General features: G+C 41.3%; 1 protein-coding gene across 1 annotated transcript; it reads left to right on the top strand.

The window, feature by feature from the left end:
* The first annotated feature begins 417 nt into the window (after positions 1-417).
* On the top strand, positions 418-8,199 carry LOC140485644 (transcription factor Jun-like). The gene is made up of 3 exons (XM_072584001.1): positions 418-769; positions 1,564-1,617; positions 5,572-8,199. The coding sequence occupies exons 1-3, from the start codon at positions 523-525 to the stop codon at positions 6,183-6,185; spliced, it is 915 nt and encodes a 304-aa protein (XP_072440102.1). The 5' UTR covers positions 418-522; the 3' UTR covers positions 6,186-8,199.
* Positions 8,200-16,259: the final 8,060 nt, after the last annotated feature.

Consider the following 16,259-nt stretch of genomic DNA (forward strand, 5'->3'; position numbering starts at 1 on the left):
GATTCCCTACAGTGTGGAAACAGGCCCTTCGGCCCAACTAGTCCACACTGATCCCCCGGAGAGTAACCCACCCAGACCCATTTCCCTCTTGACTTAATGCACCTCACAGTCTGGGCAATTCACCTGATTCTTTGGGCTGCGGGAACAAACCCACGCAGACATGGGGAGAACGTGCAAACTCCACGCAGACAGTAGAATCGAACCTGTGACCGTACAACTTTGCGGGCTCTCAAGCACCTGAAGCCGGGGGGGGCGGGGAAGTCTGGGGGATGGGGAAGACAGGGGGCGTCAACACGTCAGAAGTGGGCGTGTACACGTCAGATACCGGCGCGATGACGCGTCGGTTATAATTAAAACGTGCGTCATCCGCGCGAGAATGTGCGTCAACGGCTGAGGGCCGGCGCCACGTTCCCAGTGAGCGGAGCCGGGGCGCCGCTAGGGTCCAGACACCCGCCTCCTTTCCCATTACACCCCCCCCCCCCACCCCAACCCCAACCGCCTTGTTCGTCGGGAGCTGTCCGGATGGGAACGCCTTTTTACCAGGATGAGGCAGCGAGCGTCGGCGGCCGGCTCCAGACCGTCCCCATCATGATGTTGATGATGGAGAAGAAAAGCGCGGCCGAGCGGGAGCGGCAGCAGCAGGCGGACAGCCCGCGAGCAGGAGCAGGCGGCGGCGCGCTGCAGCGACGATCCCCCGAGCTGGAGAAGGCGGCGGACGGCAGCGGCCCCAGGCGGGAGCTGGAGGCCCTGGTCCATCCCTTTGTGAAAGGTATGGGGATGGGGAGTGTGCGCGGCGAGGCCTTGGGGATTGGCCCAGGGCTGGGGTAAGGAGGTGGGCGGGGATATCCCCAGGAGCCCAGGCTTCGGGCGGCCAGAAAACTCCGTGCTTCCCCCTCCAACACTCTTACATGTCAGCCCTTTAACTTCCCGTCAGCTCTACCCTGAGCCGGTTTGCAGTCATTTCCCAGTCTCTCATTTCCCCCAGCCGCTCCCTGCATTCTTTGGTTAAAACAAAGCTGCCACTGTACGTGTCTGAGACTCTGTGTCTGTCTGTGTTTCATAAGGAACTATCCAGCTTGACAGCCTTTTTTTTTAAAACAAACTTCTTCCAACTGCACACGAACACTTGGTGCCTGCATCATTGTCTTGCTCCTGGTAACCTTGAAAACGGAAGGTTTCGGGACTTTCGAGGCAGCCCCAGGACGTGACCTTAACACACTCCTCCCAGTCTTCCACAAAGTTTTCTTGAGACCTTGTTCTTTAATTCCGTTTTGCTCACAGACTGTTAATCCTCGGCTTGGTGCCCGTTCCACCTCATCTTGCTCCAGTCCTTTTGTAGAACGCTAATGTTTTTGTCTCGGTTTGAGGTTCTGAGCTGTTGACAGTCCTGAGCAGAATGGTAACCATAGCGGTTTTTTTTTGTGTGAAGCTGCTGTTTTAAATTTTTTGGTTTCTAGTGTGTATTTTACTGCATTCTTAACCCGTGAAAGTTTTAACTTGAGTGAAAGATGTCTTGGGTATTTTAAAAACATATATATTGTATCTTTGTATTCCAATTTTCAGGTCGAGAATTCCTAGAGGGAAGCAGAGATCAAATGGAAAACTCTCATCCCTACTGTAAGTATTTATTTAAGCCTGTAGGATCATTATTGTAGAAGTAGTTCGTTTGGGTACATACAGTGCTTCAATCTTTTTATTGGGCTGTATGGCAGATATGGCCAGTGGAGGCACAGTGTTTCATAGGGACACTGAGTTACTAAACTAGTTTAGTTTAGTGAGGGATCTGAAGATGTGCAAGTTAGGTGGATTGACCTTGGTAACTTGCCCATAGTATCTAGGGGTATGCAAGCTAGCTGGGTTAGTCATGGTAAATGTGGAGGAAGCTGGATCTCTGTGTGATGTTCTTCAGAGACTCGGTGCAGCCTTGATCGACCACATGGCCTTATCCACCAACTAGCAATTCTGTTAAATTATCAAATCTGGAATCAAGGAAGATGGATCAGAGCATTTTCAAGTAGTTTAAAAGTTCAGAATTCTGGCAGGATAGTGGTTTTGGGTTCAATGTAATGAAATTGCTTTAAAAACTCTAGGTACAATACTATACAGAAAAAAGCTAGTGGAATGTTGATCTTTGTCACTGTTTGGAATGCAAATGATGGATATTGTTCTGCAGATGTCCCAGTCCCAATAATTTTGACAGGGAGAAAGTGAGGACTACAGATGCTTAAGTTTGAAGGTTGGGACTGGGATAAGGTTGGGGGAAGGGAAATGGGGAAACTGGTGAAATCCACATTGGTCCCATGTGGTTAGAGGGTCCCAAGGCTGAAGATGAGGCATTCTTCCTCTGGGCTCAGGTGGTTAGGGTTTGGCGATGGAGGCAGCCCAGGACCTGTTTCCTCATTTTCCCCTCTCCTCACCTTATCCCAGTCCCAACCTTCCAACTCGGCACTGCCCTCTTGAACAGTCCTATTGTCTATCTTCCTTCCCACCTATCTGCTCCACCCTCCTCTCCGACCTATCACTTTCACCCCTGACCTTCATCGATCTATTGCATTCCCAGCTACATACCCACCCACCTCTCTATACCCCGATCAACCTCCCGTGTTTCTCTGCCTCCTTGACCCAGACATCTCATTGTTGATGAAAGGCTCATGTCTGAAGCATTGATTTCCCCTGCTCCTTGCACAGCCGGTCAGGCAGCGTTCATTTCCAGCATCTCACTTTCATTACATTCGCAGTCTATTGATTCTATCCTCTCCATTTAATCCTTTTTAATGCATGGATGCTATTGTGGCAAATCTGGGTTGCAATCACACCAGTACCACCATTATAATGTTCTTGAGGTGCAGTGCCCAGAACTGGACTCGGTACTCCAGTCAGTAACAAAGACCAATGTTTCAGTAGTTTTTTTTGTTTGTTGTTGTACCAAAAGTTTTCAAACAATTTTCCTACATGAATCTCTCAATCTCTCCTGCAAAGTTTTCTAATTATCAAGCTATTTTAATAATCTTAACCAACTTCCAGATTTGATAAACCTGCATTTCTCCTCTCTGAGCATCGTGAGCAAAGTATTTTTCAATTTTGCTGTTAAATAGAAATGTTGAGTAGTGAAGCAAAAATTACACTGAACTGTTATGAAATCATGGTTGGGCCATGGTTAGAGTTCTGTGCTTGGTTCTGTTTGTTGAAACTTTTCAAGAAAGGTGCAGTCCAGATTTATCCAGCTTCTGGGTTTAGGGATTTTGGTGATAAGCTTAGGTTGAGAAGCTGAAGTTGTCCTCGGGAAATGAGATTGGGAGATTTGTTGGAAGTGTAGAAGGTAATTATAGTTCCAGGTAAATTGATTAGATTAGCTTCCCTACAGTGTGGAAACAGGCCCTTAGACCCAACAAGTCCACACCAACCCTCTGAAAAGAATCCCACCCAGACCCATTCCCCTATATTTACCCCTGACTAAAGCATCTAACACTATGGGCAATTTAGCATGGCCAATTCACCTAACCTGCACATCTTTGGACTATGGGAGGAAACCGGAGCACCCGGAGAGGACCCACGCAGACACAGGGAGAATGTGCAAACTCCACGCAAACAGTCACTAGAGGCTGGAATCGAACTCTGGTCCCTAGCGCTATGAGGCTGCAGTGCTAACCACTGAGACACTTGACTTAAAAGCCATTCCTAATGGTACAAGCCTAGGAGACAATGACTTAAATCCCCTGTATCATGCCTGCTGATTTAAGGTGAAGTTTATTGATGCACTAAAGGTGTGTGGGTTGTTCAATGTTTCTAATACTTTTTTTAAGAAGCAAATTGAATTACTTCTGACCAATTGTATTTTCTTTATTTGATGTTTGAATGCCACAATCGCCAGATACTTCCAATGTTGCCTCAGTAATTATTTGAATATTATTTTTAAAGACTTTGCACCATTGTGCTGTAGGACTTCAAATTGTATAGAAGCATGGTAGTTGTGGAGGACCCATGTGTGTTTTTTGGCTTCCCTTTTACAGAGCTATGAGTGGTTGAGCTTTAAAGTTTCAAAGGTCATGTCGTTGGCTCTAGCTGAGCATGTGCACCTGGAAGTAACTTAGAACTAGTCATAGTTTTGGAAAGTACGTTAGACACAGATCATGCAAAGCACATGATCTTCCAGTTTGTTTAGTAGCGACATGTCAAAGAAAATGAATAGATTATAAATCCTTGCCCTAAACTGCAGTCTGAAAATCTCGTATACACAGATGTTGGTATGACATTGCAAGACTTCTACATACTCTGGTATGTATAACTTAACAACTTTTAAGATGTAAGCATTGCATCATCTAACGAGTGTCCTGTAATTTTATAATGTAATACTATTCAACCCTTGCAACATTCTGAATGATTAGTTTTGGTCCTTTTATTCAGCTTTCTAACTTGATGATTTGATTAGATTGGGATTGGGAAGGTTACTGGTCAGATGATGTGTTTAAAGAGAATGTGAAAAATGCTGTGATTATTGCTATAAAATAGGCTGTGTATCTAAAAATTCACCGTGGGTAAAATTCAGACTTTTGATCGTAGGCTGCCTCATAGATGACACAAGTTTCTAGAATAAAAATACCCTTTTAAAAAGGTCAGCATCTCTGTTTTGGTGACTGGACGTCTACCTTAATGTCATGTGTGGATGTCTTTGTTCAAAGGAAATTCAGTAAGATTATCAAGAGCAGGCTTGGTCTGAATGGCTAGTCCTTTTTTTTTTGCCACATTGGTTTTAACTGACAGTTTCACAGGGAACTGATGGAAGACCATGATCTTTTGTAAGCAGCAAGAGTGAAGCCAGTTTCCACTGAAAGCAAAACCTGGACTGGCAGTACAGTTACAATTGAGGGAGAGGCCAAGACAGAAGGACAGCAGGAGCTGAGGTAATGACCTATTCCCAAGAGGAATACTGAAGGCATACATTACTGTTGTATGCAATGGGTGTGAAATGATTGTGATAACCAAAGAAAACAAAACAATTCATTAACTTGTTTTAATAAGACTTGACAGGACTGAATATATAAACATATGTATAGTAGTGATAAACAAATCAGACAGGATCTAGGTGACTTTTAGAAGGCTTGTCTTGTGGCAGTACCTAACTATACTTCTTCAAAATGAATGGGTGAAATGTTGGTGTGGAGGAAATAATTGTTTTTAAATTTTGTATTTGAAACAGCTAAAGTTCAAGAACTTGGCATGGACTTTCAATGGAGAAATCATTCTATTTTGGGAATTTCCGAACTCTAATGTTCTTGTTTTAAATTTGAGTTCAAAGAAATTCACCCATTGTCAAATAAAAGCCTTAATTTTGAGATTGTGAAGTTTGAATCTGAAATAATGTACACCCATATCCTAGAAATAAAAATGGGGGAAGCTAAAGATGACGAGAAAGGAATTGGGTAGATACTTGAAAAGGAAAGTGTTTGAATCTTACATCAGATGTTAAGTCTTTCAGTTGGTTGGCAATATGCACAGTTGACTGAAAGGACTTTCTTTGCTGTGATACATAACATGGCCATTTTGGTGATTTTTGCTTTTCTTTCTTTAAAGCACTGCAGGATTTGCACAAGCAGAGCCAGCATCTAGTTTTGCCTGGAACTCCGTGCTCCGGCCATAGCTCCACTTCAGTCTATCATGGTAATCTGCATCTGACCCAGACAAAAGGAGATGTTCCTGTATATACTAACCTCAGCACCTACAATCCAAGCCTGCCTAACACTGGTCCTGAAAATTACTCCACTGGCCATGTTCCCTATGCAGGCCCAGCATCTGCATCACACCATTTCTCAACCTTGGCTCAGCTTATGTGTCCAAAATATCAAGAGGAGCCCCAGACGGTGCCTGAAGTAGGTCCACTGAATGAATCTCCCCCACTTTCTCCAATAGACCAAAGAGGGCAGCAGATCAAAGCTGAAAAGAAGAGACTGAGAAATCGTATCGCAGCATCCAATTGTCGGAGGAGGAAGCTGGAGCGGATTGCTAAACTGGAAGACAAAGTAAAGACTCTAAAGTCTGAAAACTTTGAATTAACCTCAACTGCCAGTGTCCTGCGTGAGCAAGTGGTGCACCTCAAACATAAAGTAATGAATCATGTTAATAATGGATGTCAAGTGGTCCTTGCTTCCTCTAACCTCTTAAAACCAGAAGAAAATGGCAGTTTCTAATAAAATACCCTATAAATTTAACTTGGTTAAAATCAAATTCTTTTGAAGAATGCTAGTTTGGATGCTTACCTTGACTCACTTTTGTATCCTGTAAGCTGCTAAACATGATCAAGGTTAATCAACTAAAAGATTATGTGGAGCAAATTCATCTTGAAGAATAAAGAGTGACAATCTCTAGTCCAATGCAACTCCTGTTCATATCTGATGTAATTTCAGCTTTCTTGTGAAAAGATTCTTGTTAACATTTTACTTATTCTTGGAAACTTATTTAAATATACGTTAAACTTTTCTTACTGAGCCACAAATTAACATACGTTGAGAGTTCTGTCTCTTTGCAAAGTAAGTTTCTTCACTCCCCCTGCCCCCAACATGTTACTGAGTGAAATTGAAAATTTGTACAAAAAGAATGATCTGTGATTTACCAACTGCCACAATTGCAGATTATTTCCACCCAAGAGTAATCTCAAGTATAGTTAAGACCATGAAATGTAAAATTATGAATTTCTAATTTAGATTTTGAGAATATCTTTGTGTTGCAATTTTTATACTGCTGATGGTTCCTGCTTTCTATTTGTGTTTGGGTTTCTTGGAGTTGGTGATGTCATTTCTTGTTGTTCTTCTCAGGGGGTGGTAAATGGGGTCCAAGTCAATCTGTTCCAACAGGAACTCTTATCAACAAACACATTGACTTGGACCCATTTACCACCCCCTGAGAAAAAGAAGGGAAATGACATCACTAACCCAAAGAAACCCAAACATATCGAAAGCAGGAATCATCAGCAATGCTTTGTCCGGAGGCTCACTGAAAATGTTATCTAGTATGGTGACAAAACGTCTGGAAATGAACCTTCCAGCTCGGCGAGCAAACCTATATCCAGAACCTCAACCTGAGCAACAAATCTTCTCAAAACTCGCTAAAATCAAGATACTATCAAATACACTGGAACAAATGTTTGTTTGAATCATAATGGTACTGTCAGAAACTAGGTTAATACAAGATGATTATCAAATGATTGGCACACTTGAGCAAGAGCTTGATATTGTCTATTATCACTATTTTCTGCAATTGTTTTGTTAATATCCTAAGATTTTGTTACTTTTGTATAGGTATTGCATGCTTTGGCAATCTGATGCACATCGGTGCTTAAACATTTGAAAGAAAAGTGTTTCACTATTGGAACAAAGCTGTTGTGTTGCCTGCAAATTTGGGTCATTCACCCATTCTCTTGTGTAGTGCATATATGTACTTAGGGAGAGATTAAACCAAACTTGATACCTGAGTTTCAGGGTCAAGCTCCTCTCTCTCAAGTTTGAGAACAAAACGTATGTGATCCGAGGAGTGCTAATGCATTTACAATACTGATTGAAAGACAATACCTTGAATGGTAGCTGTCAGATGACTGGTCAAACCAAAGCCTTGATATCAAGTACCACTATTTGAAGAAGGGTCGCAGGTCCTTCTGTCTTAGCTAACACCTAAAGCAAGCATGGTGACACAGTGGCTAGCACGGCTGCCTCACAGCGCCAGAGACCCGGGTTCAATTCCCGCCTCAGATGACTGACTGACTGTGCAAACCCCACACAAACATTCTCCCCGTGTCTGCGTGGGTTCCCTCCCACAGTCCAAAAATGTGCAGGTTAGGTGAATTGGCCATGCTAAATTGCCCGTAGTGAGTTAAAGGGATAAATGTCAGGGAATGAGTCTGGGTGGATTGTGCTTCGGTGGGTCAGTGTGGACTTGTTGGACCAAAGGGTCTGTTTCCACACTAATCTAAAAAATGATTTCAACTTATTTGATTGCACACTTGGATGCCAAAAATTTTCAAATTAGCTTTTCAATTCCTTCATTATGTGCTGACACTTTGAAAGCACAGTTTGCTGTATTGGCTTGAAATATTGAGACCAAAAGAGGCATGATAGAAGTAAGGTTCTTTGCTCATTTCTGTATCTGTTATATGCTCTTGATCTGCTTTAACCAGAAAACTTTATTAAATTTGAGTTTGTGATACACTTAGTACAGTGGTGCAATGTTATTTGTAGATATTCACTAACTTAAAATCATTTAACTGTTAAACTATCTGACTAATTTTTAGATAGTAGTCAAGATGTTTGTGAATTGATTGCTCTTGTATTAAGATTGAAATTGTTATAAACATCTGCCATTTTCAGTGATATTTAATACTTAATGATCATCTTATATTCAGATGAAAAACATTTAAGAAAGAGCATAAATGAAAGCACACCATGTGGCCATGGTGGCTGAAATGGACGTGGAAGAAATGTGCCAATCTCCCAGGGACTTTTAATACTAACTCCTGATGGTGTTGGGGGCAGGAGCAAAGAGGTTAGGAAATTCCCACAATTTGAGTTGTTAATGACTTTAGTTTGTCCTCTACCATGTCTTTCATATGCACTTGTGTAAACTTTTTCATTTAATCATAAGATTTATGGGTTTAGTAAATTTTACAAAGTACTTGTAGATTACTGTATTCTATTTTATGAAGTATGCCAGTTTCTTTAAGAATGAACTTTTTGTACTAATCTGTTCATTGTTAGGCTGTTCTTTGCAGTAAAACTGGGAGTAACTATCAGCGTCTTTTTAATGCATCTATTGTAAAGGATTTTAGAATTGGTGTTCTACAGCACAGGAAAGGGCCATTTGGTTCATCAGGTCTGTGCTAATCAAAGACAAACACCATTGCGTAGTTAATCTAGTAGTTCAGTGCTTTCCTCCATCCATGGGAGTCAGTGTTCAGTGAACTGACTTGTATTCTGTAATGGTCACCTTTTTTCATTGGTCTGTGCTAATTTCCTCTGAATATTTGCAGCATTTGGGACATTGCTCTCAATAAAGCTCCATTTAAAAAAAAAAGTATTGTCACCATAGTGGTTTTTTTTTAAACTCTGGGAAAACCGAAGCCTCTATTTCTCAATGTTTCAACAGATCCTCTTTCTCATCTCCTGTAACTCCCATTGTTCAAAATCAGTAAAAACTTTTAGTCTGGGACTATGCAACAAAAGTCACTTCCTTATTTTCTAACGTTTTGGCCGTAAGAAGGTTTACGTTATTTTTCAGCAGCTCTAAATCCACTTTTGCCCTTTTTTTTATATCTAAAGAAATTTTTACAGTCATTGTTTATATTACTGCTTTGCTTGTCCTATTTAATTTTTTTCGTTGTTGTTGCCCTCTGGTCCTTATAAGCTTCCCAATCCTCTGGTTCCCACTGACCTTTACCACATTATATGCTTTCTCTTTTGTTTTTATGCTAATCCTGACTTCCCTAGTCAACCATGATTACCTCATCCTCCCTGTACTATGCTGCTTTTTCCTCGGGATGAATCTCTGTTGTGTCTCATGAATTACTCCCAGAAACTCCTGCCATTGCTATTCCATTCTTTTTTTACCCCTATTCTGAGAGTTCCATCACAGACTGTAAATACTTTCTACTGAAGTAGACAAATCGAGGCAAGTGTGGGGATACTGTTCCTTTTTAACAAGGTTGTGTTGTCCTTGGTTTTGTTTTCCAAAGTGTTTTACGACTTGGGTTCTGAAATCTGACTTTATCTACTTGAAGCTTTTAAATTTAAAAAAAAGACTTGTACAATGGAAGAGGAGCAGTAGGTTGTGAATTGGTCATGCTAAATTGCCCATTGTGTTCAGGGATATGTAGGTTTGGTGTATTAGGGGTAAATGTAGAGTTGTAGGGAAGGAGAATGGGTCTGGGTGGGTTACTCTTCAGAGGGTTGGTGTGGATTTGTTGGGCCGAAGGGTCTGTTTCCACGCTGTAGGGTTTCTATGAATTTTAGTTCTCCCAACTCTGCTTTTCTCTGGTTTGGGTTTTTTTACAGTCTGGCTGTTCAGAGCAAGCAGTCAATCTGTTTTGAGGCTGATGGTCAAATAAACAGCTACATGGAAGGAGTTCTGTGCTGAATTGCTGATATCTGTCCTGTAAGACCCTGTGTTTCATTAAACTTTTGTGTCAAGGGATGTTTACTGGAGATTGTTGCAAGAATTTGAAACAGTATCATTAAGTTGGGATAATCCATTGGGGGTTTTTGATAAATTAAGTTATTCTATATCTGTTCTCTTTTTGTGTTTCATTTGGTAATAAATCTTTAAAACTCTCTGGTTTGGCCAGTTGCATCGCTCCTGGGATATCCACATTGCTAGTTGTTTTAAGCAGGTTTAAAGTTAGGATCTGGCTGACATTATTGAAATATTTTGAGCGTGTCTGGTCTGAACCGTAACAGAATTGGGGCTCTTTCTGGGATTTGTTTTTTAATTCCAGTTTGGGATTAAGGCTGCTGGACTTGAAGGAAGCAAGTAGTTGGAGTTAGTGTCTTTTGTTCTGGGTGTTGAATTTGGTTGGTTTAAACATTTGCTTGGGATAGCAATGGCTCTTTCAGTCACTCAAGAGTTTTCTGGAGGTGGAAGAAGTGACTCTGGGGATTTTTACAAAAGGTGAATAAGACCAAGCTGCTGGAATTAGCAGACAATCCTGTGAGTAAAGGAGAGATAATTACAGCAATAGCTCAGCATTTAAATTTGCTGGAAACACCATCAGAATCTTTGGAGATGGCTAAAATTCAATGAAAATGAATCAGCTTGAATTGGAGGCAAAAGACCAGGGCAACAGAAATGAAACTGTTTGAAGGCCAATCGAAAGCAGAGAAAAAGAATGAATTGCTTTGGCAGAACAAGAGCGTTTGACCTTCAGAAATTGGCACTTATAGACAGGAGAATCAACTTAAATGGATGGAGATAAAGGCTGAAGGTAAGCTGAGTGAGGATAGGCAAACTCTTGGTAGCCAAAGGCCTGGTGAGGATCTGTTTAAGTATATTCATGCATTTCCTAAACTGGATGAGTGGGATGTGTAAGCTTTTCTTCATCTCATTTAAGAAGGTGGCTAAACAAGTGCAGGGGCCAGTGACTATGTGGATTTTGTAGGTACAGCTGGTGAGGTATTTGCATGGCTATCAGAAGAGGTATCTGGAGTGTATGAACAGGTGAAGAATGCTATCTTAAATGCATATGAACTTGTGCCAGAACCCACAGACAACGTTTTAGGAATCTAAGATTGAGTTTGACAGGATCAAACAAAGTCATTTTGATTGGATGAATGCATTGATAGTAGAGCAAACCTATGACAATGTTAGACGATTATTTTGGAGGAGTTAAAAAATTCACTTCCTGAAATAGTGAGAACTTGTCTGGAAGAGCAGAGAGTTTAAAAAGGTTAGATAAGCAGCTGAAATGGCTGATTATTGAGTTGGTCAGTAAGTTGAAGTTTGGCTTCCAAAATCAATTTCAATTCATGAGGGATAGACATTGGGGGAAAAGAGAAATCCTCATGTGGAAAGGGAGAGGTAGATCTATGAAGATCAGAAGAATAACTTATCACAGGGTAAAAAGGCAACCTTTTGAAGGGGAAAGAAGTTATAAATCTCTGGTATTTTCATTGCAATAAAGCAGGCCACGTGAATCACAGTGGTGGGTTATGAAACGCACTGGGAAGCTAGTGAAATTTGTTGGCGTAGTAATGCAAAGCACAGTGAAGACTAGAAAGCTCCATCAGAATATACCTGGTCGGAGGTTGCTTAAGGAGGAAGTGCCACATCTTAAACCATATACGAGCGAAGGTAAAGTTTATGTGCATAGGCCAGGAGCAGCAGGTAAAGAGGTTACAATACACAATCCCCTCAATCTGTGACGTTGAAAGATGAGATATGTACCTCTGAAGGACTATTGCCAAAAAAGGTGCTAGTATTGGGAATTCATGGTGAAACATGTGCTCAATTATGTAGAGTGTCCGTTGAAGAGTGAAGAAGTTGTGGTAGGAGTACTGGATAAACTCTCAGATCCAGGAATCCAATTTGATCTTGCTAATGATATAACTGGTTTACAGGTAGGCGTGCTGCCTACTGTGGTTGAAAAGCCAGTGGAGACTCAGGCAGCGGAACTATTGTAGGATGCAAACCCTGGGATTTTTCCCAACTGTGTGGACATGAGATCACAAAGTCACCAGTACAGTTAAGGAAGTGGAAGTAGTAGAGACCCTGTTTGATGAAATGTTTGACACAAAACAGGAGCAGATAGGTGACAAAGCAGATATTTTTAGTTCAGAGAAATTAACTGAATTACAATGGCTTTAAATTTTCATTTTTCTGCTGTATCAAAAGGCATACATGGAAAAAGAATCTGCATGTAACCCTGAATGCTATTATCTTAGTCTCCATTTCCTCATTAAGATATCATTTCTATCACATGTTCAGGTAGATGAGAAATGGGCAGAGGTTCATTAAGTCACATCACCAGTGGGTTATAGAATGGAGGTGTTGCAAGTGGCATATGAACTACCAGCAGGGGGTCACTTAGGGGTGAGGAAAAACTCAAGTTAAAATACAGAAATCTCTTTACTGACCTGGACTGCACAAAGATGGAATTGAATTTTGCAATATATGTTAGATATTTGGAAAATCACAGGCAGTAATAAAACCTGCACCTTTAATACCTATAACTGCAATTATAGAGTCAGATGTACAGCATAGAAACCAATCCTTTGGTCCAACCCGTCCATGCCGACCAGATATCCCAACCCAATCTAGTCCCACCTGCCAGCACCCGGCCCATATCCCTCCAAACCCTTCCTATTCGTATACCCATCCAAATGCCTCTTAAATGTTGCAATTGTATCAACCTCCACCACTTTCTCTGGCAGCTCATTCCATACACATACCACTGTGTGAAAAAGTTGTCCCGTAGGTCTGTTTTATATCCTTCCTCTCCCACCCTAAACCTATGCCCACTAGTTCTGGACTCCCCGACCCCAGGGAAAAGACTTTGCCTATTACCCTATCCATGCCCCTCAATTTTGTAAACCTCTAAGGTTACCGCTTAGCCTCCGTTGCTCCAGGGAAAACAGTCCTAACCCGCTCAGTCTCTCCCTATAGTTCAGATCCTCCAACCCCAGCAACATCCTTGTAAATCTTTTCTGAACCCTTTCAAGTTTCGCAACATCTTTCTGATAGGAAGGAGACCAGAATTGCATACAATATTCCAACAGTGGCCTAACCAATGTCCTGTACAGCTGCAACATGACATCCCAACTCCTGTATTCAATACTCTGACTAATATGGGAAAGCATACCCAACACAGTTGAGGAATCTTTTACAAGAGTCTTAATTGATTGTGTAGGATTCCCGAGGAAAAGTGGGAATCAGTATTTATTAATAATAATGGATGAGTCCACTAGATTTCCAGAGACCATTCCATTATGCAATTTCACAGCTAAGAGGATTATAGAGGAATTACTCAAATTTTTCATGAGATACGGACTAGCCATAGAGGCACAGACAAATCAAGGGTCAAACTTTGTGTCAAAATAATTCAAGAAAGTTATGGACAGTTTAGGAATAAAATAATTCTAATCTACTGCATACTATCCAGAGTCGCAGGGAGCTCCAGAAATGTGGCAGCAGAAATTAAAGACCATGTTGAGGGCTTATAGTCAAGACTATCCAAAGAATTGGGATAAGGGAATTCTATTTGTACTTTTTTGTGATCAGAGATGCTCCAAATGAATTGACCAAATTCAGTCCATTTGAATTAGTTTATTAGCATGAAGTGAGAGGACCACTAAAATTGCTTAAGGAGAAATTGGTAAGTTAGAATTCAGAGACCACCTATTTGGACTGTGTGTCAAATTTTAGGGAATGATTAAATTGGGTGGAGTTGGCTAGGCATACAATGAAAAGGAAAGCAGACCAAGAAATCAAAACCTTGCAATTTTGCTATCAGGGATAAGGTGTTAGTGTTACTTCCAAAGGTAGGTGAACCTTTAAAAGCAAGGTGTTTGAGTAAGGTGAACTATTTGATAAGGACTCCAGACAGCAAGAAATCTCAATTTGTCATTTGAATATGCTCAAAAGGTATTTTGATAGGGAAGGAAAGCAGAAGGAGACACAGAGGGAAGAACTAAGTTCAGAGGATTCTGGAACCAAAAGAGAAAATGCTGGAATATCTCAGCAGGTCTGGCAGCATCTGTGTAAGGAGAGAAAAGAGCTAATGTTCCGAGTCTAACTGACCCTGGTTGGGCCAGCTGCATCACTCCTGAACCATGTGCTCCATACTTGCTTAAAACAACGAGTAAAGATAAGAGCTGGGCTACTTTCTTGAAATATTTTGTGGGGGTCTGGTTTGGTCCATAAAAAGTGCCTTGGAAGAATAATGTCAGCATTTGTTATCAAGCTGAGCATTAAGAAAAACGTCAGAAAGCAAATGGGACTTTTTAAAGTTCTTGGGAGCTCACTTGTGGCATTCTTCACACAAATTGTAGGAATTCTCTGGTAATGTATTGGTTTTATTCTTCCCCAGAGCTGGAAACACAATGTCTACTCTTAAAACCCGTCATAATTTGAAACCGCACTATTAAATCGTCTTTTTTTGTCTCTCCCAGTTTTTGTTTTTTAATTTTTTAAAATCTTTGCTTCTCCATTTGCTATTTCTGCTTTTTTCAGCATCAGTTTGCTAACTTGTTTCCCCTATCTTCTCTTTATTCCACTTGTTACTATGCCCCTTTCCTTCATCATTTTGCTATTCCCTTTTTGTTCCGTGCTACCTTTTTGCTGTTCCTCAAAACATCCTCTGTTGTCAGTTGTTTTTCCCTGTGACACTCCATCTTCCTCCCTAGATCTGATAACTGCTTGCTCATTTGGCAGCCAATAAGCTTTACTGCATAAACATTTTATATAAGTTCAAATGATTTTCTATTCCCCAGCTGCTTCATTCTGGCAGTATTCTTTGGGCATGATTGAATTAAACAAACACAAATACAATCAGCAATGAGGACTTTGTAAGCTTAATGCCAAGAATTATGAAAAGCAGTGACAGGCTTGTGGAGTAGATCAGTGAAGGGCAAGGCTTAGCTGGAAAATAAGGCAGGTTTAAAAACGTCACAGCCTACCTTAAGCAGGCATCAGCTGAAGATTAAAAGGTGCTCAGTAATAAAACCTGCCTGCATGTAATATGGCTCAAATTTTAGTAAAGCCTTATCGGAAAGATAATGATTTTGCCTCAGTGGTAAAACATGAACTGTCAATATAATGTGGGTGTCCATAGCTTGCAGTTTAAGACACAGTCTGGGCATGGAAAAAGCATAAATATATATGATTGTTACTGAAGGAGTTACAGTGCCAAATATTAAAGATTTATAATACTGATAGTGGGGAGGTTTTAAACTAATGTGGCAGGGGCCTGGGAACCAGAAGAGAAAACAAGCAGGCAGCAAGGTGGAGACTGGAGACTGTAAGAATTATGAAGATAGCATTAATAAAGGGGTGAGTAGGCAGAGAGCAGATGAGCGCAAAAAGACTGGTGGCCTGAAATGCATCTACTTTAATGCACGGAGTATAGTGTGTAAGGCAGATGAACTTAGGGCTTGGATTGGTGCCTGGGAGTACGACGTTATTGCAATCACAGAGACTTGGTTGAACGAAGGGCCTGCTGATTGGCAATTAAATGTTCCAGGATATAGACGCTTCAGACAGGACAGGAAGGGAAGTAAAAGGGAGGGGGGGGGGTGGAGTTGCATTGCTGGTCAAGGACGATATCATGGCTGTGCTAAAGGAGCACACTATGAAGGTCTTGGGTAGTGAGGCATTATGGGTGGAGCTGAGAAATAAGAAGGGTACAGAAACACTGTTGGGGCTCTATTAAAGGCCTCCCAACTGTGAGCGTGAGGTAGAAGAACAAATAGGTAAACAGATTGTGGAAAGATGTAGAGGCATTAGGGTAGTGGTGATGGGAGATTTTAATTTTCCCAACATTGACTGGGATACACTTAATGTTAGAGTCTGGATGGAGTAGAATTTGTAAGAAGCGACCAGGAGAGTTTTCTAGAGCAGTATGTCAATAGTCCGACAAGGGAAGGGGCCATATTGGACCTGGTACTGGGGAACGAGCCAGGCCAGGTGGTAGAAGTTGCAGTGGGGGATTTCTTTGGGAACAGTGACCACAATTCTGTAAATTTTAGAAAACTCTTAGATAAAGAAGAGAGTGGTCCCAAGGGAAGAGT

The sequence above is a fragment of the Chiloscyllium punctatum genome, chromosome 14 (assembly GCF_047496795.1).
Source record: "Chiloscyllium punctatum isolate Juve2018m chromosome 14, sChiPun1.3, whole genome shotgun sequence".
Taxonomy (NCBI): domain Eukaryota; kingdom Metazoa; phylum Chordata; class Chondrichthyes; order Orectolobiformes; family Hemiscylliidae; genus Chiloscyllium; species Chiloscyllium punctatum.

Bases quoted from the DNA above. Each gene is read 5' to 3' on its own strand.
- LOC140485644 (XM_072584001.1), top strand. From the start codon at position 523: ATGGGAACGCCTTTTTACCAGGATGAGGCAGCGAGCGTCGGCGGCCGG. The intron at 770-1,563 runs GTATGGGGATGG...TCCAATTTTCAG, and splicing joins GGTCCATCCCTTTGTGAAAG to GTCGAGAATTCCTAGAGGGA. The intron at 1,618-5,571 runs GTAAGTATTTAT...CTTTCTTTAAAG, and splicing joins GGAAAACTCTCATCCCTACT to CACTGCAGGATTTGCACAAG.